Below are 23,603 nucleotides of genomic sequence, written 5' to 3' on the forward strand. Positions count from 1 at the left end.
CCCCTCCTGCTACATTATTCCATTGATCTACAAACATTTACATCTCCTTTGTTAACTAGTTTTCTGTAGAAATTTCATGATCACTAAGGAACACTCTTTCAACTACATCTCAAGAAACTTCTGGTTTAGAGTGATCCAGTCTAAAAAAGAGGGAGTGTATTTGCCTTTAAGTCGTGTTATACATGAAATCTGTCAGGTTTTTCTTGGACGGTCACAATTCATTGTAAATAATTCAAATTGGATTTACAAAAGAGAAGAGGCTGTACATTGAATGCAAGAACTGCATGTTACTGTCTCTCTGACAGTCAAAACTAACAAAAGCATTTCATGAAGGCTCCATAAAATGCTTTCTCCTCTTCCACATTGTTTTGTGATCTACATTCAGTACCAGATTGATGAAAATTAACATTTGGAGGATTTCTATCCAACATGAATAATAAAGTCTAATGAGTAAATTGTTCTGGCTATGGCAAGAGAATAGTCTCACCTGAATAAACTTTATCCACATAATGTGCACTGAAACTAAACACAGACAGCACTGGTAGCTCACAGATTCAGATCACAAGGAACACTTGTGACGTACAGATGAAGCAACACTTAAGGTAAGGTACATGCTCTTCCCATAAGAGTAACTAGGGAAGCTGAGACCAAGAACATACTATTTATTAACATATTTATTTAAAGACAAGCACTTTTACAAGTAACAAGTGCACAGCAGTTAGTAACACATTTGGAAAAGTCATGTACAAGTCTTAATTTTCAGGGTTAAATCCTATCTTGAAGTTGCCTTACAAACATGTTGGTGCTGCACAATATGAGCAACTGCAGACAAAATAAAAAATTGGCTTTGTGCACCCAAGTTCTTATTAAAAAAGTAATCAATGTGCTCCCTTTCAAGTTAACCCATTCTGTGATTCTATAAATAGCTGCCTTAAGAACAGTTAGTGAGCAGCAAAGGATTTTGTTTTTATTAAGTACACTTACAAACGACAGCATTAAAAGATGGAATTAATCAGTGCAATATTAATAATATGTGTGTATTCTGTAAATCAGAAAAATGTGGAATTAAATTGGAACCTACCACCACCACCAATGAAAAGCTTTCTCCAGTTACCAGTGCAGGTTATGTCAGATCCTTTAGCTGAGCATTTCCACTACACAAGCATTATCAGCAATGCAAACTAATTTTGAGAGCATGCTCTAATCAGTTTCCCTACCTGAAAGCCTGGCATAAATTAATATAGCATCAACAACAGCCCTTATCCCAAAGTGGTGTTTGAAGCCTGAGAGTTGAAAGCTCTGAGGACATATACCAGCACAAGCCAGACCAGCAAGAATCACAAAAATTTGCTCTGTGGAACATCTCCAGTCCAAATCCTGACCAATGGTGAGATGAATTCTCTGCTTCAAAGTCACACCCATCCAGCACTGTCACTGCAGCAGAACTCAGTCCATATTATAGCTGCTTAATAATACAAAAAGGATTATTAAGGAGCAAACAACAGCAATCAGCAAAATAAGGACTGCAAACACCATCCGTTTTTTAAAACTGAAGACAGTCCTTATATTCTCCAAAGTACTACTTTTTCCTTGATCCCATTTAAATAGTTGTAAATTTTCTGAAAGGCTGAGAGTTGTATTTTAGCGCTGTGGGCCTTGCAGGGAAATAGAGGACCTGTGCCTAACTCCTCGGGGGAAATGTCTAAGTATCCCAGTTCCCTGGATATGGTGACCCTGGCAGTGTCCAGAGGGCTCAGAGTGTATGTGCCGCGCCGCCACCGAGCAGAGCCATTGCCAGCCCATGCGGCAGCGTGGCAGAGCAGCGCTCCGCAGCGGCGAGGCGCGCACACGCCCATAGGTGGCACTCTTGCCCTGACTCAGCACGGACGCGCCGTGGAGCCGCGCTCCTCCTGTCCCTTGGAGAGGCACATCCCAGCCAAGAAACCCCTGACAAGCATTAACTCCACAGGGCACCTTCATGAACATTTTCCATTTTATTGTCAACACACTCAAAAACAAACCTATGTTGAAAACAATTATTTCTGAGTACAGTAAAATACAAAATATTTCACAAAGAAGTTTGTTAATGTAACACAAACAGAAGTGAGACGTAGAAGATGCCAATGTTTATAATTTGTGCTCACAGTCACGAGTTTAAGAACTGTACAACTATAGAATTGTCACAAAGCCTTGGAAAGTGAGCACTGGACAGTTTAAGCATCACCTCTGTATTTCTAGTATTACATATTAACTTGGAAATTTTTTAGCAGTAGAAAGAAAACAGAAAAATTATGTCTTCAGGGTTTGTTTTGAAAGCACCGTGACAACAGACTGTTCCAACTACTTCCTTACAGAGGGGAGTCTAAACAGAGATAATTATTGCAGTTGCAGCTTTTTAGAGGTTATGTCTTTTGTTATCTATGATAGGTTTGTGAATATACATTAACAAGCAAAAACAGTATTTCCCAGCAGACCCTCCTGGAAAGCAAACCCAGCGCTGCCCATTTTAAATTTGTTCTGTTTTTATTAAAGAAAGTAATCTCTTATATTCTATACAAAATGCATATGCTTGGTCAGGCACTGACCAGCTTTTTCTTCTTCTAGATTCTAACCCACATAAGCAAAACTTCTTTATTGGTTAGCAGCAAAGAAGTTCTGCAAACTCCACACAATAAATAGAATTCTGCTTAATTTAAATGTATTTCCAAAAGAGTAACATGACTAAATGATTTATATTAGACAGTGACACACGTATCACACTCCAACACCAAGACCCTAAGCTTAGTCAGAAGGGGAGAGAAGAATGGAGTAAAGGGAATGTCTGTTCTAAAACAAACTGAAAGTTTTATGCTGTACTTTGCTTTTCTCTTAAAGGTCCCAAAGAAAAGTTTCTAAAGCTACTTCAAGGTTACTTCTCACACAGGCAACTTAGTTCAAAACTCAAGTTTGAACATCAATTCTTCCCGAAAAACTGTAACATCCAGGCTCTCCTACACTTATGACATTCCTGACTTGTAACAACACATACTTGTCACTCTCCTCATCGCTTGCTTGATCGCTTTTCATGTTTATCCTTTGTGTGGTGGCTCCTGCTTTGGTGCCTCGGAGGAGAGTAGCTGACTCTCCTTCTGGACTGAAAGCTGGGTGTATACGGGTGGATTCTGCGCTTCTTTGGTTTCTCTTCTTTCCTGCTCTTGTTTGGCTCAGACTCCTTATCATCTTCCTTTTGCTCACGCTCTTGGTCTTGTTCTTTTTGAGATGGCAATGTGTTTTTGATGGTATTAATAAGAAATCTTTTATTTGTACCAGCAAGAGGACATTTCAACCTGTAAAGACATTTAAAAGTGATCAAAAGAGAAGGTACAAATATCCCATAACAAGATTTTAACTTCAGTGATTTTAAGAGAGATTTGTGATTTTGGCTTTCCTTGCATGCCACCTAGTGTAAACTCTCAGTACATAAAAGTAAGTTCCAGATCATCTCCATTCCCTTTTTGTCTTACTCTTTATGTGAAGAAAATTATTTTACTTCAACACAGTGAAAATCCACATGTGGTGTGTGTAGGGGGAAGCAAAGGATGACAATGTATTTTAAGGCTGATGGTGCCTAACTTAGGCATTCAGAAATCAAACATTTAGTAACATATTCTAAGTCAAATCAGAATGGCTTACAGACATCATGATCTTCTAAAGTCAGCATTATCTAGTGAACTGCAATATTCGAAGGTAAGATACATGTGCATGAAGAGCCCAAATAGCTGTAGTATAAACATATATGAGACATATCACTTTAAACTTACACTTAGCAACCACCAAATTATTTCTTTTTCTTAAGCAGTAAAGATACTTATCCAACTATTTTCCGTTTTTTTTTTTTTACTTTCTCCTCTCGCAGCTTAACACTTCTGCACATAATTTATCAGCTAGTTTTAGGAAACAAGTATTGTAAATTTCATTGATCTTGCTGGTATCAGCTGTACTCTACTTATTCCCAAAACACCACCTCTTAAAGAATGCAACAAGAAAAAACAAGTTTAAATATGTTCCTATAGAAAGCAGAAATCACTCTGAAAACTTTGTATATAGTCAGAGTCACTGGTGTTTGTCTTCACATTTCTGAGAGAAGTCACGGGATTGCTTTTAAAAAAATCAGAGCTGTTAGACATCACAAGCACTTACTGAATCAACCACAGTCATGGAATCCTAACACCACAGTGCTAAGATTATCTCTTCTACTTGAGTATTTTGTGTAAGTGTAGAAATGGTACCCTGACTATTCAAAAACCTTTGACACCTCTAAACCATCAGAGCTATCAGAACAACAAGCAAACTACAACAAAAATAATGTATGACTATTTAGCATACTTCATCACTTAACTGGACATGAAGTTTACCGTGGTGTTTTGCTTCAGGTCTGCCTACTACGCACTCCTGATAATTGTTCTTGTCCTAAATCCTTCAAGAACTTAGGAGAGCAATTTTACAAGTATACAGCCATGCTATTTAATTTCCACTAGGTTATTTTCTGATACACTTCTACTGCATAGAATTTTAGAATTTTCTAAACTTCCTTCATATAAATCTTCACTATTTTTCTCAAATCCTGGTTAAATAAATAGGATCTTTAATCTAGTATAACTCTTCTCTAAATTAGAGAAACTATCCATTAATTGTATTACTGAATAAAAGCATGAGGCTTATAAATATCAGTAGAAAAGGGTTTGTACTTCAAGCTACGCCACCAATGAACATGGTTCTGAACAAGTCATGGCACAGGTTACACTCAAGACATAACAGAAACCAGACAACATTAAAATCCTTTGTATGTCTTATGAGTGCATTATTGTACCTCAACATTTCCTACCAAGGAGGGTGGCCTTCTTTAGGCTGCATCAAGGCAAAATCTGTTCTTCCTCTTGCTTTTTCTTAAGAGCTAATGCACTGATTTAAGCACTAATATATACAATGCTGGAACGAGACAGTCAATCTGCCCTAAATAAATCCATCTGGCTGAAGCTTTTTTTTTTTTTTTTTTGACACTATGAGTGCTGCCTGAGATACACTAAGAATGAAAACTAATGAGAAATGCTGGACTTCAGAGTCAGCTAAGAGATGCCATTAGTTTACCATCACACTGTGATTAAAGTGAGCCACCAGGCTTCCATGGGGCAGCAGTAAGTCATGGCACTGAAGAAAAACATTAGTTCTTAGTTTTACTGACTTCAGACTTCAACAAAGCAAATAATGCCTTTAAAATCTTAAAGCAAACAAGATGTATGGTATGTACTACATCACATGCACACACAGAGCACATTTTTACATATAGCCAAGGTACATATAGAACTGTGAAGATTAAAAGTGAACTGTATGACTTTACTAATATCTTTGAAAGCATCTATAAAGGTGAGGAAATTAACATCTCCAAAGACAAGCCTTGGGTTTGCTGTAGGGTCTGATCCTGCAGTGCTCAATTCACAAACAGGTTTGCCCTCAGGGGAGTTCTGAAGGGCTGGGAGGCAATCTTACCTTGAGCAAGGTGGAAAACAATACTGCTGTGACCAGCAAACAGTGCCACAGAATTGATTTCAGAAACTTTGCTTTAAAACCAACCAACCAACCAACCAACCAACCAACCAACCAACCAACCAACCAACCAACCAACAAAAACCAGACAAGTTAAAAGAACATTAAAGTTCAGAATTGAAATGTGCCCCAAGCAAGGCTGCAGGCATGTGAGGTAAGCACACAAACTGCAGTGCTAGAGCTGTCCTGTCTACCAGACTCCAGTTCTACAGAAGAGTATTCACCCATTGTAAGGTTTCCTTTTTTGCTCTGTGTGCTCCAAAAGCTAGACCAAGTTATTCTCACTGACAGAATCTTGCTTTTCTCCATAAACAAATCTCACACCCCCCAAAATCTCTCCACTGTGCAATAACCAAGACAGTGCAACACATTGCATTTTGACAATGATATTGCCTTTTGAGAAAAAAAATTTAAATCCATCATTGTGAATACAAGTCAAATATTAACCCTACTTTTGACCTTTAAGTCAAGTTCTGCACAATAACAGAATTTCCAACCAGTACCTGTCATCCAGTGCAGCAGTGCAGCTCAGCACAGAAATGTAGTATTCAAGTTCTTAACAGTAAAAACATGCTGACACCATTTAAGACATGAGCACAGTGCCATGTGCCAGTCTTGACTCTGCTGAGTAACTGGACACACCAAAGAGGATTGGCACAGTCAGCCTTATCAGACAGAGTAAAGCCCATCTTTCCAAGAAAAAAAAAAAATCACTATGGATGAACTGACAAGTAAATTTCTACCATTTCCAAACTGCCACAAAAAATATCATATTTCAATGGAAGGGTGACTGAAGGGGGTAGGGGGTGGGTAGAGGGAGGAAGCAGAAACAGCTAGAGGTTGTTTTGCCAAACCAAATAATCTATGCTGTTACTCTGTTCCAGGGGACCTTACAAAAGAGGACACTTATCTCAGAGGACACTGAAAGCTTTGAAATAATAGTCTTGGCAGCCAGGTACAGCAGGCAGGATTTTGTAGGATCATAGAATCATCTGGTTTGAAAAGGACCTTAAAGATCATCAAGTTACAACCCTGCACACAAGGACACCTTTCACTAGGCCAGGTTACTCAGAGCTCCATCCAACCTGGTCTTAAACACTTCCAGAGATGAGGCATCCAGAGCTTCTCTGGGCAGTCTGTTCCAGTGATGACTTAGGATGTGCCCTGGTTACAAGATTTTAACATACTTACTTTTAAATCTCTGCCTGTACCCTGTTTCTCTTCCTTCTCATATTCAAATGAAAGCTGGGGGAGTAACATTGCAGTGCTCCTGCACAGTCACACAACACCAAAGACAACATGCAACACAGCACTTCACAATTCATCATTTTGTATTCTGCTGCACTTCTAACAGATTTGGTATTGAACAGAAAGCTATCTACAGGAATGAAAGCAATTTTAGGATTGCTTTTCAAAATAAAAAAGAGTTTAAAATAATTTAATGCTTCCAATTTGTTTTTTGTTGTAATTTCATCTGCTCTTACAATGCAGAGCTGAACAAACCATCCAAAAATATCCTGTTTTCCAGTTCTTACTTTACACAAGCTTTTCAAGTAAGATGAGAACCTACATTTGCTTTAGCTTTAGCTCATGTTATCAGCATCTTTGAAGATCAGACCTACACACTGGAAAAAAAGCATCTAGAACTTTTTTCACACAGTAACTTCTGTGGCATTTTAATTTCCTTTCTTAGTTAAAGTAGAGCAACTGCTTAAAATGGGACTTCACTGCTATAAAGAAGCTTATGAATTATGTACATAGAATCTAGAGAAACACTTCAGGGAAGCTGAACTTTTGGCTTTATTTTAACTAGACACAGTGGAAACCCCCAAACATTCCATTTAATCTTTGCTCAATAGCCTGTGATGAAACAAATTTATCTAACCATTTCAAATGTTCTTACATTATTTTCAACAACTTCTCACTCTGGATCCAACTGATCCTTCAAATGTTAGCTTCCAGACATCCACTATGATGTCTTTTCTCATCTCAGAAGTTGCAGCATCACAGCATCATCACTAGGATTCAGCCACAGATTCTGCTCTGTTCTGATTAACATTTCCAGGATTAAGACACCTTCAGAAGAGGGTTCTTCCTTACCTTTCTCTCACACATTTCCTTATCTGTGATTAGCTGTACTAATGCTTGAGCCGGATGCATTAGCAGTGAGATCTACATCATGTGTTATCATAAGGATTCAGGAGACCCCCCCCCCCACAACAAGAATCACCATGACCACAGAGTACATACAAAAGGAACACTGGAGGAACTAGAAATACTGCATTGCTGAATGAAATCTACAAATAAGAATATCCAGCAGTTCTTGGATTCATTTACTCTGGACTACATACTGCCCATATGAGCAGTCCTGAGAGTATGGAGGCCAGTGAGCTGATACTCTTCACCAACAAAGAGATCATGCAGCCCTCTGGCAATACTGACAGCTGCTCCATGTCCAGAGAGCCTCAGATAATTTCCCTTCCCGCACAAACTCTTGGCCAATATCACTGCCAACCTCCCTGCTGGTTATTTGTCCCAAACAGGGACAAGCCTTTCTTCCACTAACCTCTAAGGTTGCACCTGTCTGTGTCATCCACTTAAACTTGTAAGACAACGTAAAACCAGCAAAACATCCCCAAACTGGAAGAAATACTAATAGACACTGTCTTGGATTTCAAGGTTCTGTCTTTGTATGAGAGACTGGGCTGCAGGTTGATTGCTTTATGCATTTTTCCTGTACCTGTCATCTAAGCTGGCTTGGATACTTGTGTTTTAGGCTCCAGCAACAGCAGACCACCCATCTGAAATGATGAGACAGTAAAAGGTTAGGCAAGGGTGCTTGGGGAACTTTCTCAAACTTGAACTGGGGAGAACTAATCACTCTGCAGAGTAACAGAGCAATGGCTTGAACCTGAAAGCAGTCCCAAAACAGTGTTGAGAGTCTTGTTGGCTAAAGTTTTGCTGCCATCAACATCCACCAGGAAACACTACTTCTTTTGTAATGGTATGCACAACACAGTCACCCCACCCAGGAATGCCACTTCTCCATACACCTCCCTTTGATCAACTGTCAAATGCCACTGAATCCAGAAATGTATTTCCCAGTATTCAACAGCTGCTGGAGAGCAACATAAACTGGAATCAGTGAAGTATGAGCAGTAGTAGCCTCTGCTTCTCCTTACCCAAAGATAGATGGCAGAACAAATCTTTTCTTCATAGGCTGAGCTGCTTCAACTTTCCAGTGCCAATGCAGGACTGTTGGCCTTACACTAGATGTCTCCAGGGTTTGTGCATCTCTTCTCCAGGACTACTCTGACAAAGGGCTGAGGAATCCCAGAAGTCCTCATGAAACACACCTGTAAGCATTTTGAGTTTGGCAAGGAATGTTGGTTCTGCGTTTTACCTGTTAACATTGTGCTTTTAGACAAGTTGGTGATAACCTCGTCTTTGCTTCTATCAGTTATGATTTCCTTGATCTGGTCTACTAATACACATTTTAATTAACTAACTTTTCTGCTCATTTCATTTGCTATCCACAGAGCTCTGAGCAGAAATTACCTTCTTCTCAGTAGTTTACAGCATGCAAGGTTTCATGTCAATAGTCCTGGATGTAACCCCTGAAGCCCTTCAGAATCAGTTACACTTGACAGCATTTTGCTGCACTGTGATAACTCAACTGAATATAGCTAAGTTTACTTCCAAATATCTTACCCATTATATCCCCCATGTCTTTATGCAATACCTAGCTGTTGTGCCAGTTCAGAAGCACCAGAACAGCATAACAGGGCACAAGTATTAAAGAGGAGACAGCAGTGGCAGCTTGGAACTGGAAGTAAATACTTATTGGGAGTTTACCTTTGGGGGGCTTTATACTTTCCTAACAGCCACACAAGCCAGCCATACACTAGCCTATCCCAAACCCTACAGCAGTAGATTTGTCACAAATGGGATTACTAGCAGTCTCTCTAAGGATAAATTCAGTGCAACAAAAATCCCTGGAGATGCATTACATACAAAGAAATCACCTCTAAGAGCATGATACTTTGAGGTGCAGAAGAAGTACCTTGAAGAAGGTACTATTGAGCATATTCAGAAACAAAAATATTCAGCAAAGCACTTCCTAGGCACTGGGTATGGGCCACTGATGGACACAGGGCACTGCAGAGATGGATCCTTTGTTTGACCCAGTACAGCTGCTCACATATGCAGTCTAAAGTATTTCAACAGCCTGAGTTCAGGATATCACCATGCCAATCCCTATTGTCAACAGTCTTCCTCTGCCTGAAACCTGCAGTCCTTTCCTCCTACAACTTTAACAGAACCCTGGCCTAACCAGGCACATTAATCTGCAACTTCTCCGAAGAACAGGTCACCCTTGCCTACTCCAATCCCTGGCAGGCCTTAGGCATCAGGCTTTACCAAACTGCATCCTAAGATGATCATCACAGCCAGCTGAACAGGACCACTACCCTCTCATAAACAAGGAATAAGAAGGAGCTACATTCAGGAGCAGATGCTCATACACTCTCCTGGCAGATATTCCAGACTGCACAAGTGGCAGCAAAATTTTACATGGACATGTGATTGTCTCCCTGCAGAAATCTTTAGTTTCCATATCTGGAATCAACTTGCAAATTCACGGTAAGTGGATGCATACATCACTTCATGGTGCTAATTGTGTGCACTGGGTTACCTGACCACATGGCTAGGCTGACAGGGTCAAAGCACAGTGGATCAGTACAGCCAGAGCCACTCTGGGGAATTAAACCAATTAAGCTATTTTAACAGAAAGGTTATTAACTGCATCCCTAGAAGAAACACCGAGTAAAGCATACAGAAAATCCCAAACCTGTTGGAAAACATAAAAGAGTACCTTTTTTTTTCAGCAAGACACGATTTTAATTTCTTCAGAGCTACTAAAACAAACAGGCAACTGAGTTGAGAAATTCACCAACAGTACAGGCCTATCTCTTACTACGCTGATGGAGGAAGCCAAACCTTATCTACAAGTGTGTTGAGTGCAGTCAACTGTTGCACTATTTGTGTGAATATCCCTAGATCCAACAGATTATTATCAAAGTTATATACATTATTTTATGATGAATGACTCTCTTCACCATGTTATTACTTCTGTAACTACAATTACATGCATTACATTCCATGACAATCTAGCTATAAAATCTGGAATACTGCATTGAAGAATTAATGCTGTACTTAATTTAAGATGTAAATACTGTGAGTTTTTTTCCCAGTTTAGCCCCTGAGTTTTTAGGGGCTTTTTAGAATTAAAAACTAACCCTCTTCCAAAACTGGATTATACTATTGAGTTCACTGAGTTCATTTTTGGCTACAATTTGCACATGAATTGTTTACTAAAGGACAGTTTATTGTTTCATTAATATAAGGCTTTAGGTTTCTTTGTCAGGTTATGAATTCTTTTCACTTAAAACATAGTCTAACCCAGTAACATGAAGCCATTATGTAGGTACATGCACAGTGAAGACAATCAGCATTTTAAAGACTCGTGAGATTCCAACTCAAACTTTGCAATTCCATCTATTATAAGAACATATTCCAAATTTTCCAATTGCTTTCTCTTCAACACATTCAGACAAGCAATTTCATGCAGACAGAATTTACCTGAACTTCTTTCTTATTTAGACTGGAATTTTTGTCCAAAAATAAAATGTGGATGAAGACAAATTATTTAAACATGAAACACATAAAAAGGTAGAGACTTCTATCCACACATTAAAGATTTAAGATTTATTTTGGCATTAGCATTCATTTCCTCTTGGCACAACTTACCAACCCATAGCTCCCATTGTTTCAGCTCTGGTTCTCCCACGTTTTGCCTCTTTAAGTAACTCTTCCACAGCCTTCCTAAATAAGAGAAAAAGAAAAAGGTCACCTCTTGTGGAACACAAGAACTTGCCACTTTATGCACTTAGGCAAATAAAACAGATAGCTTTATTCACTGTAGTGAATTAAGCAATAAAGAAGCTACCAAAATCACCTTGACTTTAAGATCATTCAAGTTCCTATGCACCAGGATTAAGAGAAATATTCTAAAATATTAAAACCAACTAAAGTTGTTGCAAATACAAAAGTTGTAACACTGAATAAAGAACAGGGCTTGGGGCACTTCAAATCCTTTTTAAGCATACTTCTGCCTGTGAGGATGTTGTGTATTTTATCATGCCAAAAGAACTCCTGGAAAAGGAGTATCTCCCAGGTAAAGCATCATCTGTTGGAGATACCTTCTCCAAGGTGCCACGTACAGTGTCAGCAACCTCACCAGCTACTGCTGCCTTCCCAGGTGAGAGAATTGACAGTGTGGGATGGCTACTTGCAAGAACACCAAAAAAAGGGTGAAAAATATAGGCTGTAGCACTGGAACATGAGAGATGTTGCATAGACAAGTCTTTGTGACATTACAGCAAAATTTGATTTTTCTCCAGACCCAGAATTTGCAATCTGAGTATCCTGAGCTAAGTTACAGCGATGATGGCAGGAACACGTGGCTTTTATAGAAGCTTGCCCTAAGCCTTCAAACAGCAATGTCAGACAAAGGTGAGGAAAGAGGGGAAGAAAGTGTCTGATTTTTAATTACCAGTTACAAAACTTGGTGATTCTCTTTTTAAGAAACGTGACTAAAAGAATAAAAGCCTGTCATTATTATTGAACTATAAAATCCATCACAATTTATACTTGAAATAAGAAACCAAAGAATCTGAGCTACAAAGCACTAATAAAACTCACACATAGGTATTTTAAACAGCTATGATTCAGTTTTCGGGAAAACATCAAAATAAATTAATATGGTAACACCAATTCTATTAATTTGGGTAGGAATCACATGCCTTTAAGTATTTGAGGCTTTTTTTTCCTTATATCAAAGCTCAGACTGACATGGCATCCCCCTTAGCAGCCTTCTAGGTCCACACCTTCATTATCAAACATTGTTTCCTAATATTGTTCTTTGAATATCACCCTTATTCACTGCACCTTTACAAAGCCCTTTCAGCTTGCACAGACAAATGAATGCAATGCCCACATCCTCCCTGAAATAATGTTTCCACTCGCTGAACTTATATCCTCTACACAAGTAGGCCAAAAGCTATGCAAACAAGTTTTTCAAATTTGCTTTTAGAGACCTCGTGGGACTCCACATTCCTTGCTCTCTTCATTTTTACAGCTTGGTTACAATACAAACAGTTCTGTGGCTGCCAGCTTCAATTCTAAAGGCAGCAGCATGAACAGAGGGAATGCAGTATGCAACTTTCACATGAGAACTATCCAAACACTGGGGGACTGATAGAAGGGAAAATTAGGGACAGGGGCACATTTAAGAACCCTGTCATCATTTTGACATCTTTTAAAGCAATGTTACTTAAAACTTGCTGTGGCAATTATTTTTGGGCAATCGAGCTGCAGAATTACAGTAACATAAAGGTACAAGCAGTGATATTTTTATCTTCAAGAATATGGTACAAGACCTGTTTTCATTTCTGAGGGATTAGACTATTTCCTCTCTATATATTCCAAGGTTACAGGCAAAGTTCCCATAGCATGTATCTTAATAACCAGTATCACAAATGCATGTATCAAAAACATAGAATAATTTTAAAGGCTCCTAGTCAGGCATAATGAGAAGTATTTTCTATTCCTCACTCAGGGGAAGAGCTTAATCATTTTTTTCCAAAAGGTCAATGGATAGACTGAAAAAAAGAATAATTGGTAATAAAGAGGTATGTGTGATAGTTACAGCAATGAAAACACCATGTTATTACAGAGACCACCCATGGTTTGTGATTACAGTTGACTGTCAGAAGGCGTATGACGCTGGATCTGACAGCCGAGAGGCCAGGCAGTCACAGCTCCATGTCCAGGTCCAACCAATAGCAAGGCTGAAAATCAGCTCCTAGGAGGCAGATGCACTTACACTGCTGGCCACATCCATCACACAGGCAGACATACAGTGTGCTCACATTGACAGCTTCATCCTGCTCTTCTCTCCAGCCGGGTGTGGGAGCCCCCAGAAGTTCATCCCAACCACACTGCCTGTACAGACTATCACACAGGGCTGACTGGGACACCCTGGTCCCCCAGTATCCAACCCCACTTCAGTCTTGCCTGTAGAAACACACAGGCACACATACACATCTTATCCCTGACCCTACAGTCTCTCCAACAGCTGGTCAGGATTTCCTGGTGGCCCCAACAGCTTAGCTCCTCCTGGCTCTTGAAGATACAAGATCAAATTCCAGCTCTCTCCTTATTCACCCACTTACCAGCTACTCCAGCTTGATCTTCACCAGCAGCCACATGGTCCCTCACACACCTATACCTGCTCCAGTACTACAACACAAATAAAAACATGGTCCCCAATCCCATTTCAGGGGCTAACACTTGGTTTTACTCACTCCATAAAATGTCCCCAGTTGTGAGCACCCAGGCCTCCAGCCCAGGGTCCAAGCCCAACTGCTTGGCATCCAAACCTTCTCATTCCAGTTGCTGGCACCATGGATACACGGTCCTCCAACCCACAGTCTGACTGTAGCTGCTAGCACTGAGATGAACACCCCCTCCCCTCAGAGTCCTTCACTCAAGACAGAGTTAGAAAGGAATTTAACACGAAGACAGGACAGACTGTAATGATTAGGAGCAGGGCACGGCCAGACAAGAATACCAACCAGCAGCCTACACACACATGACCAGACCCTTTTTATCCTCTTGTTCCTTTATTTTCCCACTCTCACTTCTTCCCAAATCACTTAAATTCCTGCCTTCCCTATCTTTGGTTTCTGCCTTGCACATCCCATAATAAGCCACAAGTGAACCAACACAGACAGGTAACTAGGGTGACCACCAAGCCACAGGCAAAATGCAGAGTGTGGATTTCTTTCCTTACCTTGCTAACAAGGCTGTGCAGCAGGGACACACAGGGACACAGGCTCCATTAGGCTCAGTACATCCGAGTGGCCAGGGCAGCCCCCTGCTCGCCTCAGTTTATCAAAGGGCCTTGCACACGTGCACTTCATCACCTTGCTGTACTTTATATCATCTCTGGGCTTTTGATCTCTCTCTCTCAGCAGGAGGCTCAAGCCTGTCAGTGAAAATGCCTCTTAAGTCTCTGATAACATTTATGTTATCTCTACAGCTCTGTCAAATCAGACAGAGTATAAGCAGCAGCAGGCATAATATGCAAAGTCTTCCCACACTGATATTTAGTATTCCCAGCGGCAACATCACTTGAGCAAAACTACTCCCCTCCTGCCAAATCTTCCATTTTTGACCCTTTCCTCCCAACAGGTCATATGTGACCACAAAATGCTTTTCTTTGGCATCCCACAACCCTATGCAGAAACGCCCTGAAGTTCCAAAGATGCTCCAGCACTGACTCATCTTGATGGGCATCATGCCTGGATGCCCAGGCTGTCTCTTGGGATGAGCTCTGTATGTCCCCATACTCCTTTGGGCTCATGAAGATGGAGATCTGATGGGCTGGTCATTCTTGGCAAGGGCCTGGGAGAAGCCAGGACTGGGTGATGTTTGGGCTCCACCATCTACTATGGTCTCTCTGTAGTCCTCACTGGGAGCTTTTGGCATGTAAACTAAAAAACTCTGCCATCTCCACCCATGCCATCCCCTCACTAAAGATCCTGATGAGAACTCTAATGAAAATATACCTAGTGGAATTGCTTCACAGCGCACAGCCAGCTACAGAAGGGCACAGATCAGTAGGAGGGCAGTGCTCATATCCAGCATCTCCCAGTCAGAGAAGGGACAACTTTAACAAACACATCTTCATCAGTGCATTAACAACTGTTTGCAGTCTATTCCACTACTATTAAAGCTCAAAGACTAAGCTTCTCTTCTACTGCAATTGCCAAAAGTCACACTTAAACCTATTTCCTGAGGCACTCTAGGTCCTGACAGAAAGCTGCAAGCTCAGGAAAAACAATTAGCAATTTCAAAAATCAATTTTCTCAAAGCAGTTTTATGCTAACTATACAACTTATTTTTAACTGTGCATGGGACTAGAAATAGAAGTCAATGTTGGTATTCTAATTACTGCTGAATAATGAATATCGAGACCTTCAGTCAAATAAATGACTGAAGACACTGACAGTGTTATATTAAATCTCATGAGGTGGTCCTATCTGCTCACCCTAAGAAAGCTGATGAAAATGAAAGTCAGGAATAGAACCTATATCATGACTACAAGACCAAGAATGAAAAGAAGCACAATACTCCACAAGCTTCCTGACATTTGTTGAAAGGCAAAGACATTCCACATTAGGAATGTGAATGCTCTCATTCTTTGCTGATCAGGTTCTGTACTTAAATAAGTATTCTATTTGTCAGTCTTGTAAGTGCTATTTGCAGTACATTTCTGCACTGATATTCTCACCAGCTTGAGTGGTGAACATATCACTCCATTTCAAACACCAATCTTTGCTCGCAGACCACTTTTGGCTTTTTTTTGTTGGTTTTTTGGGTTTTTTTGGCCAGGAGTATGAAATATTGAATCCTGACACTTGACTTTAGCTGTTAAAATCAGTAGTAAGAACCATCAGTTTTCTCCAACGCACAAAGCTTTCTTGTTAAAACGTGTAGTTGGGCTGCCTGTGCAGCAAAAATATTAGATTATTGATTCTCAACTCAACTACTCTTGTTACAGAATTATAGCAGTCTTTGTGATTCACAACAGCATCTCCTTAGGAAACTCTTAAACCCAAATAAATTAAATGCTTGGCAGGCACTTCCAATAAAGTATGATATTCAAGGTTGTGAAATATTTGTAGCTATTGAAAGACAGAAAGGATTATGGAAGGATTTGGACACGATTTGGACACACAGTATAACAAAGTTACTTCCTCTATTTGAAGAGGAATGATGCATGTTCTGTGCTTCAAATACACAAAACCACCATGACAATACTTTAAGAAGCAGAGGGGGAAGAAATCCGTACTTTTTTTTTAATATAGGAATGAAAATGGTGACCTCCATAATATCTCACTGTATATTTAGCTGAAATAAACTAGGAAAAACACTTACAGGTACTTGTTGATGAAATAAACTGAACAGCTCCTATTAGCTGATTTACAACTTTTTCTACCTCCTTCTTGGGTCATAACTTCACAATACCATTAATTATATGTTAACATAATTTAGAATTTTCTTAAGAATCATATGGAACCTCAAGGCTCAGAGTCTTCACTGATGTACCAGCAAGTTCACAGGGGAAAATCTCAGTTCATACTTCCATCAAAAGTATTGAGTGAGATGGAGCAGAGGACGTGGTTCAGTAGAATGTAGCAAATATTATTGTTTTACAAATCCATGGTATTTATAGCTTTTAGAGTTTTAAAATCCACAGAATGCAAAAGTCACACAGGAACTTATAAGTTAGTACTAGGAAAACTTCGTATCAAAGTGAGGAAAACATCAAAAGCAAGATGAAGTAAGAATCAGACACGGTAAAATTAAAAAATAATATCAGGAAATATGGCAGTAAGGATAAAATAAAAGAAGCTAGATGAAGAGACTCTCCTTAGATGGTAACAAAAAATAGGGCAACTAACTTAACAGATTACCTTTTGGAATACTGGGACATAAAATTCACTGCTGACCTGAAAAAGCATGTACAGAAACATAACATTCTTTCTCCCTTGTGGTAAATTAAATAAAAGCCTCATGTACAAAAACCTTAAGTTTTTACTCAAGACTTGTGCATTGTAAGACAGGCCTGAATTCAGAAACAGACTACTCAAAATATTTCACATAAATCCATTTTTAAACACTAAAAATCCACCCCAAGTAGTTAATGCTGTTGCTACAGAACAGAAATGCTATTATTGGTAAGTTAAAGCCATATTATAAACCCCTTAAAATTATAAGCCTAAACTACCGTTGCTACACTATACACAGGAGAATATGATCAATAAGTTATTGAATATGAATCTAAGGCTTAATGTCTGTAACCCAAAGGACAAAGAAAAGTCTGTATTGGACTGGAAGGACTCTGTACTGAAGATTGTACAGAGAACCATTGTTTAGAGAGAGTAATACCAAATTACACCCTCTAAATGCACACAGTACAAACTGAATTCAGGGTGCTACTACCAAAATGAACATTATGAAAACTGAAGGTATGAAAAAGTAACTAATGATAGGTGGATCCAGGGCAGAAAGAGCCAATCCTCAAGTGCACTATATTGTAGTTATAATGTGTTTGGGACTGACTAAATACACTCTGAGGTGAGTAGGTGGATTGGTGACACCAGACAGCTAAACCCTACCATGCACCCTTGGATAAGTGACACTGAGCTTCATCCTCATTATCTACCACACTGCCACACAACAGGAATAGCAAATCCCAACTTGGACTGAACCTTTGGGGAAAGGTAAAACTTTGAATGTAGTTCCTGGGAAGAAGAGCATCAGTCAGGAGGTGACTGTGGAGCAGTCAGCTATATCTGGTGAGTTCAGCTATGCCCTGAACTGCCTAGAGAACCCCAGCTCGCCAGCATGGCAACAGCAACCAGAAGTCATGGAAGAACAGCAGCATAGTTTCAGCTTGCCATGAATGAAAAAGGTTCAAGTCTGGAACAGCACTAGTAAAAATAACATTCATGCATACACAGAAAGAAGCTTTAATTATTAAACTGATGATCTGAGAGCAGAAGTAGCTTAGCAAGAATTAAAAGCCTCTTAGAAAGCATTACGCTCTCTAGCCCTTCCACCGTCTCAGTGCTACTGCTTTTGGCACATTTCAACTACCTGCCAGATATAAACAGAAAAGTTATTTTCTATAAGCACTCCCAGGTATGATTTCTGAAAAGTTAAAGGACAGAACCATGAGAAAAATTCAGAAAGCTTCTGGTCATCACTTCACTGGAACAGTTGTTTTAAACACCATAAGGAAAGTGAACAACCCAGAAACAAGCTCGCAAAAAAAAAAACAAACAAAACAAAAAAACCACAAAAAAACCAAACCAATTACACAAACAGGACTGTTTTGCAATTTGTGATAGAAACACAAAAAAAAAACAAAAGGAGGAGAGGCCTACTTTGAGTGTCCAAATACAGAAATCAATGTTTTATTACTCAGTGTTTGCTTGGGAGCACTGCAGCTCAAAATGTGCAGCAAGATGAATCCACTAGTCCCAACAAAATGTCAAGTACAAGCAATTTTTTTTTTGATAAAATAACTGTCAAACATTTTTTATTTCTTTGATAACTGGCCAATGGGCACATATCCAGCACTGAAAATTGAAATTCCTACCAACATAACGTGTTTCGGGATTTTTAAAATGTATTTTACCGAGTACACAACTCATCGGATTGCAACTGACGAGGGGTGAACTGACCAAGACCTTCCAGCCCTGTTTGTAAGCGCCATCAGCACGCAGCCCAAGTTCAGTGCGGCAGACAGGGCAGAAGCAGCTCCAGGCGCTGCCCTCGGGGCGCACCCCGGGAGCGGGTCTGGGGACAGCGGGCAGAGCCCGGCGGAGCTGGGCCCGTTCCGCACGGAGGAGCGCTCGGGCCGGGAGAAGCCGCCCCACGGCCCCGGCCCAGCGCTGCCCGGGCCTGGCGGCGCTGCCGGGCCCCGAGCGGCGCAGCAGCCCCGCACGGGCCGCTGGCTCTCGGGGCCGCTCCCCCGCTGCCGCTCGTCCCTCACCTCTCCAGCTCCGGGTCCTCCTCCATGGCTCCCCACCGTCCCCCGCTGCGGCTCCTCAGGCGCAGGCCGGCGCCATCACCCGCTGTCGGCCGGGCGGGGCGGGGCAGCGGGGCGGGCGGAGGGGACGGCGAGGACCCCGGCGGGAGGAGCCGGGGCGGTGCGAGCCGAGCCCGCCACACCCCGCGGGCACCTGCGGCACCGGTGGTCGCGCCCCCCGCCCCAAGGAGAGCGGGGGCGGTGGGCTCCCTGTGCCGGCAGGGCCCCCGTGCACCTCCGGCAGGGGGGGGAAGCAGGCGGGGCGGTGACTGAGTGTGGGGAGGGCGGGACGGCCGCCGGGGCTCTTAGACACGGAGCCGCCCAGGGTTTGCTCCTCGGGCACGGCCGCAGGGCTCGGGCAGGCGGGGACAGGTCCGCGGGCAGCCCTGGGAGGGCAGCGCCCCACCCGGCCCCTCCTCCGCGCCGGCCCCGCCCGCGCTCCCCTGCGCTCCGGGCTCCGCACCGCCGATCAGGCGAGCGGCGGGGACACCCCGGCCCGGGGCTCCGCCGCGTCCCGCCCCGGCCCCGCTGCCATAGGCTGCGGCTCGCCCGGCCCCGCGCCCGGGGCCGCCGCCGGAGTGGCGGAGCGCCGCTGTCACTTGGGCCGCGCCGCTGCCCGCGGCGGGGGGCGGAGGCGGGAGCACCGGCCCGGCCCGGCGAGACACGTTCTCCAAGTGCTACTGCCCGGAGTTTGCTTCCCGTGAGGCGGGGCGGGCGCTGCCGGCGCGGCTGAGGAGGAGAGCGCGGCGCGGTGAGTAACTTCTGTGCCCCGCGCGGTGCGGGCGGCTCAGCCCTGCTCAGCCTCCCTCCGTGGCGGCGACGCCGGGGGTCCCCGCGGGGCCGGGCTGAGCTGCTTTCGCTGGCAACAAGTACGGGAGAGGGGCCGGGCCCCGGAGCCGCCGTGCGGGGCTGAGGTGGCAGCTGTGGAGCAGCGTCCCCGCCCTGGAGCCCGGCTGGGCGGCGGGGCTGGGCTCGGCGGCGGCTGTCCCCGCAGCGGGTCTCTGCGAGCCCGAGCTGTGGGCTCGGGTGCTGGAGACCCGCTGGAAAGCTCCTGGTTTTGGGTCCCCCGATACACCTATGCTGCTCTCTTGTAGCTTCGTGAAAGAAGCTCCTTCCCGGGAAGGAGTCAGATTACTGCGTGCGGGGGAGGCAGAGGAACAGCTGCGAGCGAGCCCCTGCTGCAGGAGCGGGTTTCAGGTTGTGTGTTTTACAGCTGCGCCAGAGGAACTCGGGGCTGCCTGCGAAATGCCGCTGGAGTCCGTGTGCTTGGCAGCTGTTTCCAGACGTTCGCTCCAGCCCTCGGAGCTCTACCCCGCACTCCCTGGTTCCCCCCTCTCATTTGTTAGCTCTTAGCACTGAAAATGTGCTTAGAAAACTTTTCGTCTTTTGTACTTTTAACAAGGCGTACTTTAAAATTGTCATTGCTCTCGATGGAATCGTAGTACTTGGTCAACGAACTGAGGAAACCGTTCCTGGAGCTCGGCTAGGGATGAATCTGGTAGTCCCTGGTGACTTTTCTTACCGCGTTCATAATGCATCGAGCTGATTGTTTACTTCTCTAGAAATCCATTAAGTATTTCTGAGCTTCCTTTAATTCCTCCTTTAATTACACGATGTTAGGGGCTTTGGTTTTTGTCTGTGTGCAAAATAAAAAATGTCTGTGAGGGATTAGCTTTGGACTACATATAGTCTAAAGCTAGATAGTCTAAATTTCCAATCACGAATACTTTTGAACTTGTGTTCAAAATAGGAACTGGTCTCAGCTGCACTCTCATTAAATAAACACTTTGAATTGCTGATTTTATTTTTTTATTTCTCTACCCACTTCTTCTGGCTTTGAAATGCTTTATTCTAAGCTGCAATCCAGCAGCAGATCAAGGAGGCTTAGGAAGAAACATCAGATGGTTTTGGTTAGTGTCCCTACCACTTGGAAAATAAACATGTTTGTACCATATGCTGCCCCGACTTTATTAAAACAAATTTCCTAAAAATGGAAACAAATTATATCAGTGTACTTGCTAGAACCATAAGACTTAATAGGAGTTCTTTATAATGACTTTTTTTTTTCCAATTATCAGATCACTGAGTAAGGAATCCTCTCTTCTGAACAAAGTACAATATAAAATTATTAACTCTGGAGTCAGCAGACTGTAAATAACACTATTGTACCCAAGTAGATGTTTTTTAAAATAATAAAAAAGGTTATAATGTTATGTTTTAAAGTGCTTGTACTGCTCCAATTCTAAAATCTATGGATATTTTTAAAAGCTCATAATTTTGCTATGAGTTTTCAGTACTGAGTTTTTGACTGTGCTCACCCTTAACTTTGCTTGGTGACTTCAGCCAGGGCCTTGGGCTCAAGTCTGAAATTTGCAAACGTGGTATCTTTTCCCACCTGACTTTTCTGTTACCAAAACAACAAAAACATGTGATAGTTAAGGGGCAAAATTTTGCAAAAGGAATATAAGCCAGTGATTGTGTGGAAAAGTACTGTTCTCCTGAGTCAGGTTAAAAAATAAGCTTACTAAAACCTGTCCTGCCAAAAATGGTGGCTTTGATATTGCAACATTTGGCATTTGTTTGCTGTGCGCTCTTAGGGAAGCACTGATCACCTGAGTGAAAGTTTCTTTTTTTTGTAAGCCTTTGCCCACACTGAGCAGTCTCAATCTTGGTGTATATTTATGGGCCTGTGTTACTAAAAAACAGAGGTCTGTTAGCTACTAGTTAAAGCTGTATACTTGAAAATATGCCAAAATATCCCCCTCTTCTTTCATCTCATTTTTCTGTGCTTCTAAAAAATATTAACATATTTGAAAGCAACTAGGAAGAAGTTATACCAACAGTATCAAAGTGAAATGTGGAAATATGTGATGTGTACTAGACATTAGATTAATATAAATTATTGCCGTGCATCAGCAAAATGATGCTTATTTAAAGAGCTACAGGACATTAAGAGCTGTAACTAATAAGAAAACTACATTCATTTGGTGTTAAAATGCTCCCCGGTGTAAAAGGCACCAGAGGAAGCTGGTTGCCTGTTTGATATGGCTTGTCTTGATTTGTTTGAGTGGCTGGTCTCTGATTTGAAAATTCTTAGTTGATTTGGTTTGCAGAAGCATTTTTAATGTGATATTATTGAATTGCATGCTGTTTAATTGCTTTATTAGATCAGTGGAGTTTGTCCTTTAGAAACTGTAGTGCCTTTTAAAGATGAAAATGCTTTTAAATATTAGTATTAAGTTATATAATTGATAGGTCAAGGTTTCTATGGAGCAATAATATTGTGGAGTCTGATTTTGTGATTTTTGTTTGGTCCCAATTCTGTAGATGTTTGTGCTTGCATATGCCTAGTTCTAAACATCCAAGTATTCTTTTGCAATTAGAGGATCTGTTCTTAGGCTTAATGATAAGCCTACATATAAATGTTTTCGGGATTGGGATTAATGTTCACAAAATTCAGGGGCTGAACTTGTCGTGTGTTTTCATACTGACTGCTCTGTATTCTGCATGAGATAGTGTAGGTGCCCCCAGCCCCACTGCTGTGTTACAGGGGATATCAGTGCTGTACCCAAGCTGACTTCATCCTTGTAAAGTGCTCTGCAATACTACAGGCATGTCTTTTATTTTTGAAGCACTTTGGTGGTACCAGAGATGTCAGTCCTTTATGTTCTCATAGATGCTTATTTCAACTGATGTCAGTTTAGCAAGTAATTTGCAGGCTGAAACAGGAGCAGAATATTTTACAGTCTCTCCTGCTGAGCTCTGTGTTAGGTGGTGAACACAAAAACCAAAGAATGCAGCTGTTTAATATAAAGTCTGTTAACTTGTGAAAATACAAGATTTCAAATGGCTTTGCATTTTTTCCATTTGAATACTGCGAACTATTTTTGACATGGAAACTTGGGTTAACATAGCTCAATATTTGCAGTCTCATTTTTTCTTCAAGTAAGCAAGTCGATATTGCTCTGGAGTTTTGGCATGTTGTTAAGAATGTCTAGAATTTTCTCACTGTCATCACAATAAACCAGACTAAATGGGGTAGGAGAGTGATTATTAGATTATTTTACCCCAGAAGAGTTGGTTCACTTTGGGGTGGAGTGTGTTTTGCCAGGCTGTTTTTCCTTCATTCCACAGAGAGGAATCATTGAGTCATCACAGAATGGTTTGGGTGGAAAGGGACCTTACAGATCAAGTTTCAGTCCCCCTGGGAAGGGACACCTGCCACTAGACCAGGTTGGTCAAAGCCTCATTTAGGAGAAGGTGATCTTTGAATATTAACCAGCTTTTTTGAGCT

The 23,603-nt window shown here is 41.8% G+C and overlaps 2 protein-coding genes across 3 annotated transcripts in view; one reads left to right on the top strand and one right to left on the bottom strand.

The window, feature by feature from the left end:
* Positions 1 to 658: 658 nt before the first annotated feature.
* On the bottom strand, positions 659 to 19,434 carry POLR1D (RNA polymerase I and III subunit D). Its single transcript, XM_079298592.1, has 3 exons — positions 19,274 to 19,434; positions 11,392 to 11,466; positions 659 to 3,326 (listed from the first exon to the last, which is right to left on the bottom strand). Exons 1-3 carry the CDS (start codon positions 19,297 to 19,299, stop codon positions 3,041 to 3,043), a joined length of 387 nt encoding a protein of 128 aa, XP_079154718.1. The 5' UTR covers positions 19,300 to 19,434; the 3' UTR covers positions 659 to 3,040.
* A 154-nt stretch (positions 19,435 to 19,588) lies between these two features.
* LNX2 (ligand of numb-protein X 2) overlaps positions 19,589 to 23,603 on the top strand; it is a 58,801-nt gene continuing 54,786 nt past the window's right edge. For both annotated transcript variants that reach the window (XM_079298422.1, XM_079298423.1), the window contains exon 1: positions 19,589 to 20,060. The gene's annotated coding sequence lies outside the window, so the exon portion shown is untranslated. The remainder of the gene's footprint in view (positions 20,061 to 23,603) is intronic.

The sequence above is a fragment of the Erithacus rubecula genome (assembly GCF_903797595.1).
Source record: "Erithacus rubecula genome assembly, chromosome: 1".
In the NCBI taxonomy this organism is placed as follows: Eukaryota; Metazoa; Chordata; class Aves; order Passeriformes; family Muscicapidae; genus Erithacus; species Erithacus rubecula.